At 49.5% G+C, this 23,452-nt stretch overlaps 1 protein-coding gene across 1 annotated transcript in view; it reads left to right on the forward strand.

The window, feature by feature from the left end:
• Positions 1 to 4,194: 4,194 nt before the first annotated feature.
• The window catches only part of ANKRD6 (ankyrin repeat domain 6), a 39,447-nt gene continuing 20,189 nt past the window's right edge, over positions 4,195 to 23,452 (forward strand). The window contains exons 1-5 of the mRNA XM_078877316.1: positions 4,195 to 4,273; positions 11,492 to 12,237; positions 20,026 to 20,124; positions 20,969 to 21,067; positions 22,689 to 22,787. Of these exons, the coding sequence (XP_078733442.1) occupies positions 12,118 to 12,237; positions 20,026 to 20,124; positions 20,969 to 21,067; positions 22,689 to 22,787 (417 nt within the window). The 5' untranslated portion in view covers positions 4,195 to 4,273; positions 11,492 to 12,117. The remainder of the gene's footprint in view (positions 4,274 to 11,491; positions 12,238 to 20,025; positions 20,125 to 20,968; positions 21,068 to 22,688; positions 22,788 to 23,452) is intronic.

Raw genomic sequence — 23,452 nt, forward strand, 5'->3', positions numbered from 1 at the left:
TTGGTTCAGCACTCAATCTGGGCCACCAGCGCTAACAATTAAAACAAAACAAAAAAGTGTTTTGGCTCTCATCAGTCGAACATTACTCTCATGGCAGAGTCGGTGATCAATTGCTGCCAACTTTTGTGGAACACGTCATTTGAAGGCATCTCAGATGCTGTTCTGTGATAGCTGCTTCTGTGGGCCATTCTCGAACATGAAGGGTAGCACTGCTCTGCAAGAGATCTGAATGGGTACTTCATCTCGTTACATGATGTCTGGTGAGGTGGAGGTTTTGGAGTGGGCGCGGTGGGGTGGGGGGACACCTATAGCCCAGCAAAGGAGACTTGTGATCTCACTGGATTTGCACCTGGTGAGATTAAGTCCGTAGAGCAAACTTTGGAGACAAGCGTCGGTGGATCAGAACGGTGCGTGGAACTTACAAAGCCAGTTGTCCAGAAAATGTGAACGCGGAAAGTGGATTTGTGAATCCATCTGTGCGGATCTTTAAACGTGATCTATTTGTGGGTTGCATTTGCCTGCTCCCCTCTTTCCTTAGGGGAAATCACGTTTGAAATTGAAATTGGCCAAACATCTCAATGCAGGATTCTCCCGAAGTAAAGTTTCGAGACTCACATTTTTCTGGTAAATAAATGACTTGTGATTTTCATCAGATGAAGCATTTGTGTACCATGTATAATTGTAAGTCGATGCCCTTTGTTTAATCTGGTGAAAGTTCATTATGATTAATTGCCTCTTTCGAAAGAGAGAGAGATTGGTTGTTATAGTTATGTAAGAGGGGTCTTTCGACATAAACAGAATTCGTCGTGACTAAACAAAAGTGCGTTATGGTACAGAGAAATTAAGCTAATGGATTCTTTTTTTTGAGGTACGAAGTAGGAAAGATGAGTGAGGGGTGTAATGTTGACCGCATGGCACTCACAACCAGTTTGTTTTATTCTCAGAGTTGACATTCGGCCAAATTAGGTGCAAAATAAACTTAAATAGGATGTTTTTTGTTTGTTTACACGGTCATTGGTGACTGGGCCCGAGATCACGAACTCACCACACTACGGGACACTCAAAATAGCGAGTTGAAGTCACAGACATCTGCCTCGATTCAATTGTGGGATCTCAACGGTGCCAGCTCAGCCTTCTGATCTCCGAGCCAAACATTTTTTCCCTAACCACGAACCAACTTTCCCAACAGCCCTTACCCATGACCCTAGCCGACCCCCCTAACCCCCACCGCCCCGCACCCACCTCTCCCGTGCATCACAAGCCCCACTTTTCACTTTCCGTTAACATTTCAGTGTTTTGGTGTTCATTGTGGCGTGCGTGCCGTCCGCGTCGTATCCGTTGTGTCCCTTCCTCATCCGCCCTGGTGGAATGAGGCCCTGGCTGCCTGCGGTGTCCGGGCAAAATGAGGGCCTCACTCTGAATGCTAACTCTGATGACAATTAAACAAAGAGCAGGCAAACCCCTCAGCCTCCACTCCCCCCCCCCCCTCGTGCTGTGTCGTGTCCTGTTAGGGTCGCCATTATCGGAAAACCGCAAGAAATGGCTTGACAAGGATTCACATTGTAAACAAATCGCCAGTAACTTTTTTCCCCCTGTTCTAATCAATTGAAATGAATGCAAGATTTGAGCATGCTGAAGTACGGTCACATAAATTATGTATGTTGAACTTCTTTCGCACCGTACGTGGATAACCCCCCCTAATGGCGACACTGGTGTGAGAAGACATTTATCCAGAAGTGTATTGACAGACGCCTGTAAGTTAAATGATGTAATCATAATCTGATGTTTATTTAACACGTCAGTTCGACACACTTTTCCATCCAGCTTTCTCTCCCTGAGGAAATCATGAGGTATTTCACAGCCATGAACTCCTGCACAGCCAAGGGAAATTGCTTTTCGTTTTACCCGTTTGCTGTTTTAATTCCGTTGAACTTTCATTGTGTGTGTGTGTGTTTTATCGTCTTTTCTATTCCTTGTGTCGTGTCATTTTCCGAGCGTGTTCATAAAGCGCCGTGAGATTCTGCCGTTTTCAAGCCCTATATAAATGCAAATCCTTATCCTTGTCAGCAGCCCCACCACATACAAAAACACAGATCCCACGTATAGCCTCAACAGATTGTTTGGGCAAGTGCTGTTAGCGAGCACCTATGAAGGCTGGGACAACACACGAGGGGGTGGGTGGCCAGCACCACGACTAACCGCCTTTGTCTCCCCAGTGGCGATGTTTTACACACCGCACGAGGTGCTCATTTGAGGCTGAGTCGATCTAGGGGAGGCCCAGTACCGTTTGAGATAATCGTCACCGGTGTTGGCCGTGAGCGGGAATCGAACTCGGGTCGCCGGGTTCGTAGCGCAGCGTAGCGCTGACCGCTACACTCCTGCCCACCACACGCGCACACAGACACACACACAGATACACACACAGACACACACACAGACAGACACACACACAGACAGACACACACACACACAGACACACACACAGACACACACACAGACAGACACACACACACACAGACACACACACAGACACACACACAGACAGACACACACACACACACACAGACACACACACACAGACACACACACAGACACACACACAGACAGACACACACAGACACACACACAGATAATTCTAGATGTGAAGTTTCGTGACGTCAAGGATCCATACTCTTTGGTTTTTTCGGTAAAGTCACGTGACTTTACCGAAAAAAAAATAAAGAGTACACACACAGACACACACACAGATACACACACAGATACACACAGACACACAGACACACACACACAGATACACACACAGACACACACACAGACACACACAGACACACAGACACACACACAGATACACACACAGATACACACACAGACACACACAGACACACAGACACGCACACAGACACGCACACAGACACACACACAGACACACACACAGATACACACAGACACACACACACAGATACACACACAGATACACACACAGACACACACAGACACACAGACACGCACACAGACACGCACACAGACACACACACAGACACACACACAGATACACACAGACACACAGACACACACACACAGACACACACACAGATACACACACAGATACACACAGACACACAGACACACAGACACACACACACAGACACACACACAGACACACACACAGATACACACACAGATACACACACAGACACACACAGACACACAGACACGCACACAGACACGCACACAGACACACACACAGACACACACACACAGACACATACACAGACACACACAGACACGCACACAGACACGCACACACACACAGATATACACACACACACAGACACACACAGTAGCAGTGGGCTCAGAGTAAAAAAGGCCTCGTTCTGCCCGCTCCTTCTGCCCCATACTTTGACTCCACCGACGTGTTTACAGGGGCCCGTAGAGATGATCGTGAGCCTCCCTCCCGTCACACGTGCGAAGTTGGTCCATCCTCCACTGCCCCAGCGTCGCTAGGGGGAGATGTTTGGTTGCTAAGGGCAGGGGGGGAGGATGGAGTTGGGATCGGTTGGGATCGGTCCCTTGAGGAAGGCGCTTGACAGATGGGGAGTACAGGATGTGCATATGGGCGATGGGGGTGCGGTGTGTCGATAGGGGGTTAGAGGCTATGGAAGGGGTGGGGGTAATAGGCTGTGGATGGGGAGGGGGGAATTTTGGGGGATACAGACTGTGGATGGAGGGAATTGGATGATCAGAGGGATGTGTCAATGTTGAACTTTTTCGCGTCGTACATAGCTAATGGGAGGGATGAGAGCGATGGGGGAGTAGGCTGTGGATGAGATAGATGGGGGGCAGGGCGGGTGTGTAGACTCTGGATAACGGGAATGGGGGTGATGGGTGAGCAGGCTGTAGAGTTGAGAGATGGGTGAGCAGTCTATAGATGGGGGTGGAGGGTGCAGGCTGTAGGCTGCTGGCCACGTTCCATCTGGGTTCTCGCCTGGGCTGCTGGCGAGGAGACCATTAGCATGACAAACGAGCACGAGGGACTGTGGTGACCGCGCTGGGGCCTGCTGGGGATGAGAATGTGAGGGTGGAGGAGGCTACGACGGGGTTTAGTAGCAGGCACTGGGTAGGGCTGGGGCAGTGGGGTGGGGGGAGCAGAGGGGGCAGGTCGGGGTACAGGGGGGGGGGGACACAAAGCTTCGAGTTTGAGGAGTGCGGGCGAAATCTGCCAGCCGCCGTTGTTGTCAACGGCGCTGCGAGGAGGACAAACGTCGCGTCGTCGGTACGTTCGCGCTGTGCGTCTCTCGGCTGAGTTGCGGCGTTTGCTGAGTCGGTTGTCTCGGTGGGGCCTCCCTCCCACCCCCCGTGCCGCGGCACGGACACGGGCAGCCGGGAATGAACGCGCGGATTTGTGTCGGGCGCTGCCGATGCGGAGCGTCACGTCGAGTGACCGGGCACCCCTCGGGCCGCATGGCGATGTTTGTCGTGCGCGCGTCTTCTTGGGTGCGATGATCCCTTCGGGACGTGGTTTTTTTGTTCGTTTAAACTTCCCATTCAGACTTGAGCGCGTGTTCCTGCAGTTAACATGCCTTGGCGCCCGTACGTAATTGCGAGTTGGGCAGCCAAGCCCGCACTCGCCCGGGATTTAATCGCCTCTCCCCTCGCAGTGGTGAACGAGACAGCAGCGGGGCAACGTTCGATCTTCTGTTGCCACGAATGACGCCGCCGTAGCTAATACAGCGCCTGTTGGAGGAATTCACTCCGAGGTGCCCCGTGGAACGGAGAGCATAGCGCTACTACGGACGATTGTCCTTGATTGACGCACGTGTACACGCAGAACGAAAGAGTGGGAGTCTGTGTACACGCAGAGCGATGTGCCCCTGGGGTGAGAGTGAGAGTCTGTGTACACGCAGGGCGATGTGTCCCTGGTGTGAGAGTGGGAGTCTGTGTACACGCAGAGCGATGTGTCCTGGGGGTGAGAGTGAGAGTCTGTGTACACGCAGGGCGATGTGTCCTGGGGGTGAGAGTGGGAGTCTGTGTACACGCAGAGCGATGTGTCCTGGGGGTGAGAGTGAGAGTCTGTGTACACGCAGGGCGATGTGTCCTGGGGGTGAGAGTGGGAGTCTGTGTACACGCAGAGCGATGTGTCCTGGGGGTGAGAGTGAGAGTCTGTGTACACGCAGGGCGATGTGTCCTGGGGGTGAGAGTGGGAGTCTGTGTACACGCAGAGCGATGTGTCCTGGGGGTGAGAGTGGGAGTCTGTGTACACGCAGGGCGATGTGTCCTGGGGGTGAGAGTGGGAGTCTGTGTACACGCAGGGCGATGTGTCCTGGGGGTGAGAGTGAGAGTCTGTGTACACGCAGAGCGATGTGTCCCGGGGGTGAGATTGGGAGTCTGTGTACACGCAGGGCGATGTGTCCTGGGGGTGAGAGTCTGTGTACACGCAGGGCGATGTGTCCTGGGGGTGAGAGTGGGAGTCTGTGTACACGCAGAGCGATGTGTCCCGGGGGTGAGAGTCTGTGTACACGCAGAGCGATGTGTCCTGGGGGTGAGAGTCTGTGTACACGCAGAGCGATGTGTCCTGGGGGTGAGAGTCTGTGTACACGCAGAGCGATGTGTCCTGGGGGTGAGAGTCTGTGTACACGCAGAGCGATGTGTCCTGGGGGTGAGAGTCTGTGTACACGCAGGGCGATGTGTCCTGGGGGTGAGAGTCTGTGTACACGCAGGGCGATGTGTCCTGGGGGTGAGAGTCTGTGTACACGCAGGGCGATGTGTCCTGGGGGTGAGAGTCTGTGTACACACAGGGCGATGTGTCCTGGGGGTGAGAGTCTGTGTACACGCAGGGCGATGTGTCCTGGGGGTGAGAGTGAGAGTCTGTGTACACGCAGGGCGATGTGTCCTGGGGGTGAGAGTCTGTGTACACGCAGGGCGATGTGTCCTGGGGGTGAGAGTGAGAGTCTGTGTACACGCAGGGCGATGTGTCCTGGGGGTGAGAGTCTGTGTACACGCAGGGCGATGTGTCCTGGGGGTGAGAGTGGGAGTCTGTGTACACGCAGAGCGATGTGTCCTGGGGGTGAGAGTCTTTGTACACGCAGGGCGATGTGTCCTGGGGGTGAGAGTCTGTGTACACGCAGAGCGATGTGTCCTGGGGGTGAGAGTCTGTGTACACGCAGAGCGATGTGTCCTGGGGGTGAGAGTCTGTGTACACGCAGAGCGATGTGTCCTGGGGGTGAGAGTGGGAGTCTGTGTACACGCAGCGCGATGTGTCCCGGGAGTGAGAGTGGGAGTCTGTGTACACGCAGGGCGATGTGTCCTGGGGGTGAGAGTGAGAGTCTGTGTACACGCAGGGCGATGTGTCCTGGGGGTGAGAGTCTGTGTACACGCAGGGCGATGTGTCCTGGGGGTGAGAGTGAGAGTCTGTGTACACGCAGGGCGATGTGTCCTGGGGGTGAGAGTCTGTGTACACGCAGAGCGATGTGTCCTGGGGGTGAGAGTCTTTGTACACGCAGGGTGATGTGTCCTGGGGGTGAGAGTCTGTGTACACGCAGAACAATGTGTCCCTGGCGTGAGAGTGGGAGTCTGTGTACACACACAGCGATGTGTCCTGGGGGTAAGAGTGAGAACCTGTTTACACGCAGAGCGATGTGTCCTGGGGGTGAGAGTCTGTGTACACGCAGAGCGATGTGTCCCAGGCGTCGTGAGTTACGTTATCTGGGGGGGGCGGGGGGTGAGAGAAGGATGCACGAGAGGGCTGAAGTTCGTTCTAACCGATTGGATTCCCGGCGCCAAGTTGTGTTGGGGAGCTGCGGTGACACACACGAGGTTTCGTGACCTGGTCAGTCTTAGTCGTTCGTGAGCTGCGTTGACACGGCGTATGTGGATTTGACGTGCATCCCGAGAAAGCCCCTTTTCCGCGTCCACATTTCGTTCGACGCACTGCAAGCCGACGCGTCTCGTTCCCCTGGTTATCTTCGTGTTCCGTGGCCTGTCGAACAGCGCTGCTTTAATTTGCCCACTTAGCATCGAGGCAGCGAATGATGGCAGCATCAAGTGAAAAAAGCTGGCTCTTTAACGGAAAGTTGTGCGCTAGGAATTCCTTTCACTGGAACATCTTTCCGTGTGTACGGGTTTTTGTTGTTGTAGTGTGTGGAGTGGGGGGGGGCGCTCTTGTACTGGGTTGTGACTCGGGCTGTTATTCTCTCTCTCCCCCTTCCCCTCCCCACCACTCCCAACCCCCCATCGTCCAGTCTTTTATACGATGAATTCAACCGTGTCGTTTGCAAATATTTAATTCCGGGCCCTTATAAACCCTTGCGGGCTGGCGTGGCCATTGACAAACAGTTTCTCGGCTCAGCGTTTACCATGCTCACGAACAGCCAGCGGCGATCCTCACAAGCAGTTCTTGTTATCTGTAGCTGAACGTCCTCATGACCATTCGCATGCAACCTTGAGGCCGATCGAAATTCGGTGTTGGCGCCGAAAGTTGGTAAATGGACTCTTTCGGCATAGTTTCGGTTTTGGCCGAAAGTCAATTTTTAACTTTCGGTTTCGGCCGAAACCAGAAATTCAGTTTCGGTCGTCCTCTAATGCAAACCAATTCGGTTCGCCGTCATATTTATGCAATCGGCGATAATGCATTGTAGCAGTGGTGCACATGCACAAATCACAAAAACTCAACACACGTGTCAATAACACTGCCCTCAAAATAATGTGTAAGATAGGTGACATCTTTGGCAAATTCCATTGCTTGAAACATCACCGCTTGTACTCGTCTTAATTTTAGGGTGATGAATGTGTTGACTTTTTGCGCACTCTTGGATATTATTTTTCATCTGTGGTGAAAAACATTTACCAAATGAACATAAACACAATCCATTGCTTGAACGAGGATTAACCTATTTTTGCACGCACAAATCCTGGAGATTAAACCATTTGCTATCCGGCCTTCACCATCATGCAATGGCAACGGCTCATCTCATCACAGCTGGGTAATGGGCCTATGTAAGTAGAAAGCAATTTTGTATCTGCACATATAAATAAAACATCATTTAGCCATCAGCATATCGCCTTTCCAGAATCACATATATCATGCAGAGTTTGTCTTAAGCGAGCAAACGCGGAAAACCAGCGCGGACTGGTTTTCCGCTTCTTTGGTCTCATCAGCAGAGTCCGGCTCGTTCAACCAACGCGTTGTCTCGACGTTTACTGGCCCCAGAGGGACGCTCCGTTTTAAACGAGCGTGGGGCCCTCTTGTGCCACCTTACCATCGCCGCGTTCGCATTTTCGCCGAGGCAAGGATGGTGGTGGTGGCGGGCGGGTAGAAGCTCAACCTCTTCGTGTGAAGGGGTTGGCGGGGCGATTGCTGGACTTGTTTCTGGGTGTGGCCGGAGGGGACCCCCCCCGCCCCGCCATGTGCGTTGCGTTCGCGAGCTGGTGCCACTTTCTCACGCGTCTCCTTCGCCCACGAAACCTCGAACCACTCGAGGTGAGTCCGTCCATTTGTTTTCAGTTTCATTTCATTTATTTGGTAGAGCCCTGTGAGCCATTCGGCTCTTGAATCGGGTGCAACCGCAACAAAGAAAAACATGAACAAGAAAACATCTTAAAGTGACTACGTGACTAAGCGCAAACAGAAAATCTAAGAAAAGACAGCAAAATGTTGCAGAAAAAGCACCGTACACCAACGCTGTGTGCAAACATCCCAGTGGGATGCAAGTCAAACAACTGCAAGTCATATTATTGGTTCTTTCGGTAAAGTCACGTAGAAGGGAAATAATAAAATAATAAAAATAAAACATAATAAGATAAAAAAAAATTCTCACGACGTTTTGGCCACAACGCAAGCAGCCGTCCTCAGGTGAAGAACAGGTCTGTCGGAAAGACAGCGTCCTAATGAACCTGTGGCCGAAACGTTTAATATTTTTTATTATTTTATTATTTCCCTTTTACGTGACTTAACCGAAAGAACCAAGAATATGAATCCATGCAGTCACGAAAGCTTTAACTCGAAATGTAACTGCAAATCAAACAACAACTGCAAGTCAAACAACAACACCCCAGAAGAGTGGCCATGCGTCTCGAAGCTCGGGGTACACGCATTCGCTTAGCGGCTACTTGAAAGTGGCGTTTAAAAATTGCGGGCGGTTTTTTGTTGTTGTTGTTGTTGTTTTATTTCACGGATACGAGTTTGAATCTTTGCTAATGCAGGATTTTAAAAACGTTTCAAGTCAAGCGATCTCTTTGCTCATCTTGCGTCGCAGCGGTGCGCGACTGCTGTGCTTTTTAAAAATCACCGAGTGACACACCTCCAATTAGCACGGTTGGCAACGTGAAGGTTCGAAAGTAGTTTAATATATAAACATACATTATTACGTAATTTCTAAAAGTTTGTTTTATTAATCATCAATGAAGCTTTCTGCCTGTTTATTATGCTGCATTTCCCTTTAAATTCAGCGGTAGGTTGATGTTTATGAGTTTGATGGGAAAAAAAGCTTTGAATAATCATGCATATGCACTGATTATGTGACACTTTCCAACATGCGTTTGTCCTCGGAAGTATACAATTAGCAGTAAATAAGCCGATGGATAATTATCAGGGCAAAATGTGTTTGCATGTTTACAAATCGTCTTTTTTTTGCTGTGGTTTGTGTCACCGATTTTTGTTGGCCAACGCCTTGCATCAATTTGGGCGGTTTTCAATCGGATAAAGTCTCAGACAGCAGCACGATTTTATACTAAAGTTGAATTCCACATTGGATTATGGTCACAAGAGTGATCGTATTCTTAGGTTTTTTCGGTAAAGTCACGTAGGTAAAACATTAAAATTAATAAAAGTAAAATAAAATAAAAATCACGACGTTTCGGAGGCAACACAAGCTTCCGTCTTCAGGTGGAACCGTCACAGCCACGACAGCTGTATCAAGTAAATGAGAGATTGCAGGAGCTACCACTCCGTTTATATAATGGTTGGAGAGGGGGGAAGACGGAAGCTTGTGTTGCCTCCGAAACGTCGTGATTTTTATTTTATTTTACTTTTATAAATTTTAATATTTTACCTACGTGACTTTACTGAAAAAACCTAAGAATATGAATCCTTGCAGTCACGAAAGCTTCAAATCTAGAATTAAGAGTGATCGTGCCTCCTTACGTTACGGACGGCCAGCCAGCCGGGTGGACAGAGACCCGTGCATGAACTCTCTCGACCTTAGTTGCGGACTAAGTAAGTAAAACGTTATCTTGCTCTATTAAAGACCGGGAGCAGGTGGATTGCTTCACTATACTGGCAAATCGTCCGATGATGCTGGATGTAAATTACCAGCGAAACGTCGATTGTCAATGTGGATTTACTCTCATAACACAGCGATGGGCTGAAGTAGTAACTAATTGACACGTTGTTTACGTGACAAACATTACTGGCTCTGTCGGGTGTTGGAGGGTTACGACACATTTACACTACCTTGATTGTGAATAACATTGTTCGCGTAAAGCCCACTCACGCGTTAAACGAAGCAAAAAAAAAATCGCTGCAAACGTTGCGGGCGGAGCTGCAAAAACTTTGCGGCGAGTGTGGATGTCGTTGGGAGTTTGCGTCGAGGAGACGCCCTCAAGTGTTGAGACGTGGGGGTGACGAGGGCCCCCCCCCACACCGCACGAAGTTGCCGAGCAACAATCACGGCGAGGATTGTTACCGAACGCCAATTCCCAGTGAGCACTGCTCCGCTCGCTGGCAGGCGTTGCGCTAAGGAAGCGTTCTTTCTTTTTTTCTTTTTCTGCAACCAGCTTCCATCTAAGGATGCTGCCACAACGGTGGTGTCACGGGTAGTGCGCTGGGCTCGCAAGTCGAGAGGTCACCGGGTCAATCCGACCTCCCAGCGCCGCAGTCGAAACAACTGGGCAGGTTTCTTAAATCCTCTCACCTCCGGTTGTCTGGCCATGCGTGGAAGAGTAGGCCAAACGCCCTCTATGGGGGGTTCTCTACGGCTCCCTGTAGTGGAGGCCCTTGAGCTAGCAGTGGCGTGAGCAGGCAATTGCAGGGCTGCACATTTTTTTTTAAAATCCTTTATATTAAGTTCGCTTGCTTGTTTACGACCGTGCAAATCTTTCGGTCGTTTTGTAACCCACTTCCCGTGATCCAATCGAGCTGACATTTTCCACACAGACTCGTTGTGCGTGACAATTAATGTTCGTGAAAATTATGTTCCAAAATTGTATACTTTTTAGGACAAAAATATTATATTTAATTGCCAATTGCTTAATGGTGCAATGCAATCATCTGACCCATAGGTGGCAGCCATCTCAAGCCAGAGGACGAGAGGACTCTAGCCGCCACGCATATAAAGGATTTATAGTGAAAAACTTTGTTTTTACGGGTTATACTTGTTACCAGATATCTTGGCTGGGGTAGTCAGGACGTTCTCTCTCTCTCTGTGGAGGTAAAAGACGCAAGTGAGAATGTGTGTGTTCCACCATCCACGTGTGTCTGTGTCCTCTTTCCTTCCAGGCAATATAATTGCTTGCCAGCAGTGGATTTCCCTGCAAGTGTGACGGCTGCTCAGAAGAAACCTTCCAAGTGGCAGGATGAAAGAGCCCAGACTCGGCAGCTTGAAGGAGAACTGGGATTTGTGATGGAGATCGTGGTCTGATGTGATGTGGCTCCGTCTGACAGTGCCGACTCCCACACAAGTGAGGCTCGTGTACTGACGACAACAATGAAACTTCGAGGATATGCAAAGCTCATTTGGATTTGCAAGAAAACCCACGGATTACCTCCATTAACAGGACGGAGCAGCTCGATCAACACTCGGAGAGCTAGCGTTGTCAGATCGGCAAAAGCAAACGCCGAGGAGCGAAACTAATCGCCGCGCCTCTTCAAATAGACGGATCCGCACGACTGCGTCAACCTCGTAACAACCACCGCCAAGACTCTTCCCCCCACCACCCCCCCACCACCCCCCCACCACCCGCCCATCCACCCCCCCACCACCCCCCCATCCACCGCCCGCCGTGCCGCACACTCGCGGTTTAACTTGGTGGGGGGGGGGGGGAGGAAGGCGCTCTCCCAGGACGACTTTTGCGGGACTGACCCGGACGGACGTGCACGCGATCGAGGACTCAGCGGGTCGCCCCATGAGCGGGCGCGATGGCGCGGACCTGCTCGCCGAGAAGCTGCTCGTCGCGGCGCACAGGGGCCGCGTGGGCGACGTCGTGGAGCTCATAAATCGAGGCGCCCCCAGCGCCATCAACAAGGTGCGTCCCACTGTGGTGAGGGAGAGCGAGGGATGGCGAGAGAGAGCGAGGGAGATCGAGGGATGGCGAGAGACAGCGAGGGAGAGTGAAGGACAGTAAGGGACAGCGAGGGAGACAGCGAGGGTTGGCGAGTGAATCTAAATATTTATCCTGGAGGAATCCGATGAGCTATGAAGCTCTTTTTCGCAGATGTCCAGCCGAGCGAGATAGAGAGACACGGGGACTACGAGGGACGGCGCCGTCTGGAATAATGATACAGTTCGCGTAGTCACTTTGGGAAATAAAATGTGGCATGATCTACCCTCCTGTCAAATGGGTTTGTTGACTCAGTGAGACAGCCTTGGGTATATAGATAATCCAGTCCACTCTGCATTATCCAAGGTAATGGTGGGTAGGGGGGGGCTCGGATAAAACCGAAATTTGGATAAATGCAAAACATGTAAATTAACGTATACGAAAAGTAGTTGTTCAACTAGGCAGAATTGTAGTGAAGACAAAGAATGTGCCTGGTCCGTTTTTTTATTGATTCTTCAAGTGATCAGTGTATTTCTTGTTTAGTGGTCGCGTGGCTATTGAGTCGCTGGCCCCTCGACGAGTGAGAAGCGGTGAACACTGTAACCAGCAAGCGCGTCACACATTTTACCTACTGTTTGTTTGCGACCACTGTTAATCCATATATGTGGATTATCCGTCCACGGAAGAATCGAGAATGAACGTTAATAACGGTGTGATAATTGTTAGCGATGTAAAACAAACATTACACGAGTGTTGGAGCAGTAAGTAGTGTGCACGATTTGCAATTAGAAGGTTGGGAGTTCGAATCCTGGTAGGGGGGGGGGCTGACTCAGCCATCACGGGGAAGTTGACAGAAGTTGTCGTATAAATCGAATGGCTCCCACAATGTAGAATTGCCACCACTGGCTTCGTGCTACAATCAGGGGGTGAGAGGGGCCTCTCACTCAGCTGAGCCTGTCATTGTTTTGACATTTGAATTCTGATCGACGTTTGATGATTTGTGCTTTTTCTTCAAGTTATTTTTCAAGCTCTGTGGCAGAACTCGGCAGTGCACTTGATGTCATTGTCCATGGCCGTTTGTGTTTTCGTGTGTCTGGTTTTTCCGCGCATCTTCACTCGAGTTCATCGGCCTCTCGTTTTAAATAATTCGGCTCGGCATAGATATAATTCATTCAGAAAGTAATTGTAAGAAACACAATCACAGCCTTATGTCAATCCAGTTGTGAATGCATACCTCCTCACGCCATATCAGGAGTGATGGGCGTTGTTTGACCACACCTCACCATTCTCGTCAGTATTAGATCTGGAAGGGTGGGCCCAGCACCAGTTGAGGTATCACTCTCCATCGATTCTAGCCACGGGCGGGAATTGAACTTGGGTCACCACATTCCTAGCGGAGTGTGTTTTCCACTTGCACCACAGCTCCACGCCTCGCCAAAGAAAAAAATAACACGGGGGTAATGTAGTCGATCTAATGACAGTTCACAACACGCTCTTCAGACTTACTATCTCATTCACCTTAAGAGGCAGCAGCAGTTTTGGGGAATTCTAGATTTGAAGCTTTCGTGACTGCAAGGATTCATACTCTTAGTTCTTTCGGTAAAGTCACGTAGGTAAAAAATGAAATTAAAATTAATTTTAAAAAATCACGACGTTTCGGAGGCAACACAAGCTTCCATCTTCAGGTGAAACTGTCACAGCAAAATATCTGTATCAACTTTACCGAACGAACTAAGAGTATATAGTTTTGGGGAATGTGCCTCCCGGGAACGAACGCGAAAGGAAGCTTTTAAAAGCGCGGCGTGGGCGTGAGAGGCGCGGGAGAAACTCCGCGGCCAAGTGCACGCACCCCCCACCGCCCCAGGCCGTGTCGTGCTGGCCGCGCGATGATTGATGAGTTGGTGATGAGGTGGTGGCCTTGACGGGAGCCGGGGAGACTCGGCGTCAGACGCGGCGTGGCGAGCGAGCGAGCGAGGCCGAGTTTCGCGGGCGCGCTCGTAAAAAAAACTAACAAACAAACGTATTCTTGGTTCTTTCGGTAAAGTCACGTAGATAAAATTAAAATAAATAGATAATGAAAGCAAAAACCCCACGACGTTTCGATCGCAACACAAGCGGTCTTCATCAGGCAGAGAGATGAAGACCGCTTGTGTTGCGATCGAAACGTCGTGGGTTTTTTGCTTTAATAATTTTCAATTCATATAAAATGTATTTAATTAACTTTTTATTTTCTATCTACGCGACTTTACCGAAAGAACCAAGAATCTGAATTCCTGCAGTCACGAAAGTTTTAAGTCAACATTGAAACAAACAAACCTCCTGGTGCCTCGTGCACCGACCGGCATCGCTTGCCCCCTCGCCGCACGACGAACCTAAACTAACCTCCCTCGCCAGAAGCTATCGCGTTGCAGCCCTTTGGCGGTCATGACGACGCTTGCTTGGGACCCTCAACCTCAACGCTGGCACGTGAGGGCGAAACGCAACCCTCGTTCCACCCAAGGACGGTGGCCATTTTTTTTCCTACCCACGTTTTTTTTCATCAGAACTTTTTTTTTGTATTGGAAGCCGTATATGTCCGTGCTGTTGCGGGTGTCAGATTATGGTGGTTTTGTTTTGCTTTGTTGTTGACGGGAGAGAGGGCAATCTTGGACTGCCCCCGGCTTTGTGTTTCGAGGCTCGGATCTAATCCTATTTAATCCTTGCGTTGCTCCACAATGCCCCGGCGAGAATTCTGTCCTCCCCCCCCCCCCCCGTGTTGCTTTGAGCGCCTCCTCGGTATTCCATGCCGCTGTGGAGTTGTTCATCAGCTGGATCGGCTGTGGCCAAGGGACGTGGTCGTTGTTCGTATTTGCAAGAACAAACCAATGGCGGCACCCGCACGAGTTGTGAAACGTGCTCCATTGCATGAAAAATTTAAGGATAGGTTTTACCCTTTCTGGAAATAAAACAGGTTTCAAACATTCGTGACCGCAGGGATTCATCTTCTTGGTTCTTTCGGTAAAGTCACGTAGAAGGGAAATAATAAAATAATAAAAATAAAACATAATTAAATAATTCTCACGACGTTTCGGCCACAACGCAAGCAGCCGTCCTCAGGTGAAGAACAGGTCTGTCGGGAAGACAGTGTCTGAATGAATGTGTCTGAATGACGCTGTCTTCCCGACAGACCTGTTCTTCACCTGAGGACGGCTGCTTGCGTTGTGGCCGAAACGTCGTGAGAATGATTTTATTATGTTTTATTTTTATTATTTGATTATTTCCCTTCTACGTGACTTTACCGAAAGAACCAAGACGAGGTTTAAAACACGTAGGCTTTCGCGGCCAATATTATTCATATAAAAGTTTTTTGGGTTAGAGATCGCGTAAGTATACATGTGTCATAACCCTCCACCACCCAACGCCAATTAGTTTACAACTTCGTACTCAAATTGTAAATGTTGTGGATTTACTCTCCAACACACCGGTGGGCTGAAGTAACTAATTGGCCCTTTGTTTACGAGACAAATCCCTGACTAATTTTGCTGTGTCGGGTGGTGGAGGGTTACGACACATTTATACTTACGCGATCTAACCAAAAAACCTTTATTACGAATAAAACAGGCGTTAAGATTTTCAAACACCAAATAGAAACCTTTTGCAAAGAATGGGTAAAACCTATTCTTATTTGTTCATGCTTTGTTACTGGCAAAATATCCCATCTTGTGCTTCCTTGCGCGAGAACCCAGACGGTTGAAGCCCCACGCTCGTTTTGCACATTGTGGCTGCAAAATGTTTGATCATCATCATCATCATCGGCCAAGACCGCATGATTAATTAACAGCAGTTTTGCCAAGTTTGTAGCTCGTGTGGGTTTTTTTTCTCCCCCGCCAATGATTTTTACGTATCGCGCGTTTGTGGAATTTTGAACAAACGACGGGCGTAGTGGCACACGTCATTTTGAGGTAAGAATTCGTGGTTCACGTGGTTTTGTGGCTCACAGAGATTTATGAAACCCCAGGGAGTACGGTACAGCAAGTAGGTTGATGAGCCTGTCTGTGTGAACCTTTGTTTACAGCTCACACATTTGGGATTTATCTGGCAACTAACGTCCTCTCACACGCGAAACATTCCTGAAAAAGGAGTCGAATGCGGGGCTCTCTTGAAAATTAGACTTGTGGCTCAGTTTGGCCTTTCTGGATGAGTTGTTATTTTGTCATTTTATGGCAGATGTGCTGTACAGAGTGTTGTTCGCTACGATTTCGATTTAAAGCTTTCGTGACTGCAGGGATTCATCTTCTTGGTTCTTTCGGTAAAGTCACGTAGAATGGAAATAATAAAGAATAATTTTATTATGTTTTATTTGTATTATTTTATTATTTCCGTTCGCTACGATGTTACGTCGAGAAATATTCAGTTCCTGAAGAGGCTCACTCCCAGCACATGGAGCGAAATATCGGACATCGTGCCGAACAACGCGCCGCACAACCAGACACCAGTCAAGCTGAAGAAAGATCGTGATTGTTGTTAACACCATGATAGGAAGAGCATGTGGACGGTGATGGTAATGTTTAAGGTCAGAATGAGGCAGCGTTGGATTTGTTTTGCCACGAGCGTTGCCGTGCCGGGCCGTGCCGGGCCGTGCCGGGCCGTGCCGAGCCGTGCTCGCGTGTGGAATGTGGCCCCTGGGACGCAGAGTGGCCGTTGAAGCGATGAGCCAGTTTATAAACTATGAGAATAGGTTTTGATTTAAAGCTTTCGTGACTGCAGGGATTCATCTTCTTGGTTCTTTCGGTAAAGTCACGTAGAATGGAATTTTTAAAAATTATTATTATTTTATTATTTCCCAAAAACATTTTTATTATTTTATTATTTCCATTCTACGTGACTTTACCGAAAGAACTATGAGAATAGGGTTTGCCCTTTTTTCTGGCAACAAAACAGCCGTGTTAAGATGTTAAAACACCAAACTGAAACCTTTTACAAGGGATCATGTCTGCATTAAGCACAATACCTGTGGTCAGAATGTAAACAAAAAACGTACGCTCATAATATATGCATTGTCTTTGAAACTGATTGGTCCACACCAGAGACAGCTTTCTTTTGAGCCTAGTCTCAAAACGATGTTAGACCAGAGGACGCCAAGGAAAAACCTATTCTCATATTTTGGTACTGGCAAAGGAGGTCCCATGATGCAGTTTACAAACTGTTTAATTAGTATTTTACCAGGTAAGGCCCCACTGAGCTATACAGCTCTTTTTCATAAGCGTCCTGCCAACAAATGATAGCACAACGAAGTGGCTTATCGCGCGGAAATTTATAGCAGTCAAATACTCTAAACGCACATTGATTCTAAATGTGGAAGGAAAAACCGCAGGACCCGGAGAAAAATCCACGCGACCACGGGGAGAGAGACATGCACACTTCACATATACAGGCGTCAGGGTCGGGATCGAACCCACGGTCTCCTGCATAGCTGGCGAGGTAGTTAACATTTCGTTGCCACGGCGTCCCAGCGAGATGTGTACTAAAGCGCTGGCACGGACAGGGCGTGTCAGTCGGCCGCCACCTCCCATCTTCTCGGCGCAATTCCAGCCCAGGTGAACGCAGGCTGCGGTGAGCTCCGCCTCGCTCACGTGTCCGTCAGCACCTCCGGCAATTTACGCTTCATGGCACGGAGCCGCGTGCACGCGTGAATGTGCACAGCGCTTAAAACTGTTTCATCGGCGACTGGTGGGATCCTGGGAAGAGGTCAGTTTAACAGGCACCGCGCAATAAATAAATAAATACATTTTTATCCAGGTGGCCAGGGTTTCAAGCGAAGGTTACGGAGAATTGAGCGGTATTTGATGGGGGTTAGTGTCGACACGCCTGTTGTTGCCAATGTGCATGCATGTAAGTGTGCGTGTACGTGATGCGTGCTCGCGGTTAAGATTAGTTGCGAGTGATATCAGAACCTGTCCTGGGCTTCCCCATGCTCAACTGAGTCTTCAATGCGTATCCAATGCAGGTATTAAACATGAACACTGGGAGTAAATTAGAAGCTGGGCATGGTGCTGGCAACACAACCCCTTTATGCGCCATGCCTGCCTTAATAGGTGTTCGCTAACCGCAATTACCCCACCAGTTTATATGGGCATACCAGGGATGTTGTGTCTCTTTGCGTATGGCAGGGCTGAGGAACGTCCGGCCCGCGGGCCATATGAGGCCCGCGAAATAATTTGATGTGGCCCTGCCAAGGCAACCGCAGGCGGGACTCGAAATTCAATAAATCTAGGAGCAAACCTGGAAAAGCAGTTGCGAGTAGCAGCAACATCATCAATAGCAGCTAACATCACACGCCTCGCCAAAGAGAAGCAGTTCCAGCCATCGCATTAGGGGTGAGTTAATTAAATGTTTGACCAAATATAACGGGCTAATTTTTAAGTTGATAATTTTGTATGGCCCGCGAATGACGTTATAAATATCCAAATGGCCCTTGGCGGAAAAAAGATTCCCCGCCCCTGGTGTACTGGGTGTGTGAACCCAAGGACCGAAATTCATTTTCCCTGCCGTGTCGAACACCAATTGGGGAACGTGTGAGTCAGTCCTGCGTGCCCCCTCGGGCAATTCAACCTTGGCAACGAGTATACCTGGTGCGGCATGTAAGCATCACCACTAAGTAGATAAAGGCGACAGGGCTCGGTGCTGACTACACAATCCCCTCTAGCATCACGCTGGCCTTAATAGATGCCCACAAACAGGCCGTCCATAAATTACGTCACGCACCTAGGGGGGGGGGGGGGTCAGACATTTGTGACGATGTGTGATGAGGGGGGGGGGCGGGTTGAGAAATGTGACGTCATATCAAAATGCGCAACTTTAAATAAATATAGACAACACGTTCTACTTAATTAAATGTACTTTTTAATAAATGTTTTCTCCTACAATATCAGAGTGCAGCGCCAAATTAAATACGCACTACAATGACAATAGTTTAAAGCGATTTGAAGCATGTTTTATATTTTTTTTGGGGGGGGGGGGCAGAGCTATGTGACGTCATATTTGAGGGATGGTCTGACTTTTTGTGACGCTGTGTGACGATGGGGGGGGGGGGAATCGTCCAAAATCGCGTGACGTCATTTATGGACGGCCCCTAAAGGGTGTGTGTGTTTGTGGGGGGGGGTCGCGGTTAGCGCACTGCGCTCCGAGCCCGAAGTACGGTGCTTTTTCTGCAATATTTTGCTGTCTTTTCTTTGGATTTTCTGTTTGCACATAGTCACATTAAGATGTTTTTGTTTCATGTTTTTGTTTTTCTTTGTTGCGGTTGCACCCGATTCAAGAGCCGAATGGCTCACAGGGCTATACCTAATAAATGAAACTGAAAACTGAAACTCACCCGAGTTCGATTACTGCTCATGGCCAACACTCGTGACAAATATCTGATCCGGTCCTGGGCCTCACCTAGGTCAACTCAGCCTCAAATGAGTACCTGGTGTAGTGTACAAATATCGCCACTGGGGAGACAAAGGCGGTCTGTCGGAAAGCGTCTTCAGACGCTTTCCGACAGACCTGTTCTTCAGACGCTGTCTTTCCGACAGACCTGTTCTTCACCTGCGGACGGCTGCTTGCGTTGTGGCCGAAACGTCGTGAGAATTATTTTTATTATGTTTTATTTTTATTATTGTATTATTTCCCTTCTACGTGACTTTACCGAAAGAACCAATAAGATGAATCCCTGCAGTCACGAAAGCTTTAAATCGATATATATGGGGGATCTTTGCCTGTGTGCGCGTGTGTGTGTGTGTGGACATGCAGCACGGTCGCTCCCCGCTGCACCTGGCTGCGAGCCGTGGACATGCGGAGGTGGTGCGGTTGTTGGCGAGCGCCGGCTGCAACCTGGACCTACAGGACGATGTAGGAAGCAGTTTGCATGGAACTGCTAAGTGATCGGATGCCTGCGCCCACGTGGCCACCCACATCTCTCTGTCTCTCTATAAATATATTTGTACACGAACCAACGAAGTGTTCTTTGGTTCTTTCGGTAAAGTCACGTAGATAGAAACATAATAATAAACAATAAAGTGAATAACATTTTTTAAAAACACTAATGTAGACTAGCCTGGTTCTTAATCGGAGTGTACTGGCAGTCTATAATGTAGACTGTAGCCTGGTTATTAGCCTGAGTGAGTGTACTGACAGTCTATAATGTAGACTGCAGCCTGGTTATTAGCCTGAGTGAGTGTACTGACAGTCTGTAATGTAGACTGTAGCCTGGTTATTAAGTTTGGCGAGTGTACTGGCAGTCTATAATGTAGACTGTATCCTGGTTCTTAACCTCGGTGAGTGTACAGAACCAACTAAGATTTAATAGCATTAATCCATTAGCTCTGTCTGTCCGTCTATCTGTATCTCTGTCTGTCTGCCACAGTAGCGCTCGTAACGATGATCCAATACGAACAAAACGTCCAAAATTGCGTCGCCGTTAGAGAACTGCCCATAGAAGTTCGGACGAATTGATAATAAAAAAAGTGCAGTCCAATAAACTTGGAGCCCCAAATAAGAGTTTAAAAAGGACCATCCACAAACATGAACACGCCTGCCTCGACAGCCGGCCCCCGTTAGCTTCCGTTCCACCGATGGAAACGCTTTCGAAGACGCGCTCGAAGAAAATGCGTTCGTTTGAGCAATCTATTTTGAATTGTCCGAGTGATTGATCCGTTTGGTTGGGCTGACCCGGTCTGACCCGATTGTCCCGCAGGGTGGTCAGACGGCGGTGCATCGCGCCGTCGAAGCGGGCAGCACGGCCGTGCTCTCGGTGCTTCTGGATGAGGGCTGCTCGCTTGATCGGCAGGACACGGTACGCGTGCGTGTTCTCACCCCCACCGTCCAACAGGACCATCTTCCAACCTTTGTTCTGCCGCTTCCTCGTCTCTTTCCTTCACGGCTACTGCTGCTGCGGTCGTCGTTGTTGTTGTTGTGGTTGCGAATGTCACGTGTCGATACCTCCAAATCAATGTCGATGGCCCGTTTTACCAGGTCGGTTGTCTCCGCTCGTAAATACTCCGTTAAACAACCAAGTTAGAGGACCTCACATCCGCCTTCCTCCTTCTTTCCGCGAACGGCTTGACTTGAAATTCCCGAATATTCTTTCTTTTTACAAAATTACTTAATCCTTGCCTACCTTCGTTCAGCGACTTCCTTATCGCTCTTTTATTGCTACTACAAAGGTCTTTGTTCATGTGAACGTCATGTTTTGTCCCCCCCCCCCGCCAATTGCCAGGATTGACTCTTTTTCGCTCATAAATACCCTTGTTAACTTGCCATCTCAACACGTTCCTGCGGAGGGAGCTGGTAGGAACGTTGGGTTGCTCGGTCAATGCCCGACTGTGAGGGCGGGCACAAGCCGGCGTGAGTAGGTTAAACGTTGAGTTTTATAAGGGCACCACGGGGTGACCAGCCCCTCCCCACCTAGCCCCACCCCTCCCACCCCCCCACCCTCCCCACCCTCCCCTCCCCACCCAGCCCCTCCCCACCCTCCCCTCTCCACCCAGCCCCACCCCTCACATTTTTGGATGCACGACGGACGGACGGACACAGTAATCCCCTGTGGGCTGGTGGAACCAAGTGGTTCCTACCAGTATAAGACAACATTTCTCTCCCTCCTTCTCTCATCGCACAGCTCGACTTTGGAACTCCCTCCCCATCGTCGCTCCTTATCATCTTCCTGTGACCTTGCCCGATTCAAGAAACGCGTTGCGTTCGTTATCGACTGTATTTTCATATGTCCCATCGGTTGCCCGTCATTGGAATTCCCTCCCATTCTCCGCTTTCCCAAGTTCCCTTAGCATTGCTCAACTCGAGGCTACAAGGTCAGGAAGTTGAGCCCGAGCAATTCCCTTCAGAGTTAGTTGACCGTGCTCCAGGATTGTCATCGATTGATCCTGGCTTGCAGACATTGGTAGGTCACAAATAATAATGAAGTTAAGAGAGCAGTTTGCATATCGTTATGACAAATACAGTCGTGTAGGCAGTTTGAGCAGCTTCGGATAAGACTTATGATCCTGCCCATACCCGAGCATGGAGTGCATTCGCTTGTTCAGCTCTTCTGCGCATTCGTCCTCGCTGCTGCTGCGCTTGGACACGACATGACAACAGAACGATCTGCGCCAGGCGGGTCGCGGCGTTTATGTGCGCGGTGGGACGGCGTCGCCAAAAACAAATTAATTGCGATTTTGACTTCCGTTTATTCGGGACTCTGGGGTCCCGCCATAAGGTTCATATACTGCAGTATTAATATTGTGTTTAACAAGGCAATGATTCACCCTCCAGCGATTTGCTGAATTGCCATTGAATCGCTGGGGTGGCTGCGGCGGAGCGGGGTTTGCCGGCTTGTATGACGCGTGACCAAGTGCTCCCTCTTGTAGATGTGCCCCAGGACATCGTGATTGTCTGCATTCGTACCCCCCTGCCCCCCGCAGTCTGGGAGCACTGCTCTGCACGAGGCTGCGTGGAAGGGCTACAGCCAGTCCGTGAAGCTGCTGGTGAAGGCAGGTGCCAACGTCCACGTCAAGAACCACGTGAGCCACTGCGTCAATAATTCACGATGATGATGATAACGTGTTGCATTTGTAAGGCGCGTTTCGCACGTAGGGCCCGATTGCTCGCCGAGTATGGGAAGCAGGAGACGAACAGAACCCGCACAGGGTAAATGGACAGAACTAGTGGGGGGGTAAAGGGTGCTTCAGAGAGGTGAGTTTTCAAGGCAGCTATGTGCCCGTTCACAAGTGGCAAATCGCAAGGTGGCGGGGGAGGGAGGTGGGGGTGGGGAGTTTGTGGGTTTAATAGGGAGGGATTTGGGGGTTGACTGTCCCCTACCTCCTTGAGACCCTGAACATTGGTAGGTCGTCAACAGAAAATGAGAATATACATTGAATATTTTATTGTTGTTGTATTTCCCCGCGCATCCGATTAGCACGGTTGGCTACGTACGGTGCGAAAGAAGTTCAACAGACGTACATACATACATCAATGTAGTGCCCTATTTAAAATTATTAAAATATGTGGACTGTCCCTTCCTCCTTGGGAAGTTTCTAGATCCACCTCTGACCTTCAGGAGAGCCGAGGCCTCTGTCACCAGCGTGATCAGTGCCCGGTGGTCATTTAGGCAGTGTTTTTGTTATATTGTAGTCAAGCTCTAAGTCACGTTGGTGACAAACTGTCGATTGTACGATTCCTGGAAAGT

Source organism: Lampetra fluviatilis, chromosome 47, assembly GCF_964198595.1.
Source record: "Lampetra fluviatilis chromosome 47, kcLamFluv1.1, whole genome shotgun sequence".
In the NCBI taxonomy this organism is placed as follows: Eukaryota; Metazoa; Chordata; class Hyperoartia; order Petromyzontiformes; family Petromyzontidae; genus Lampetra; species Lampetra fluviatilis.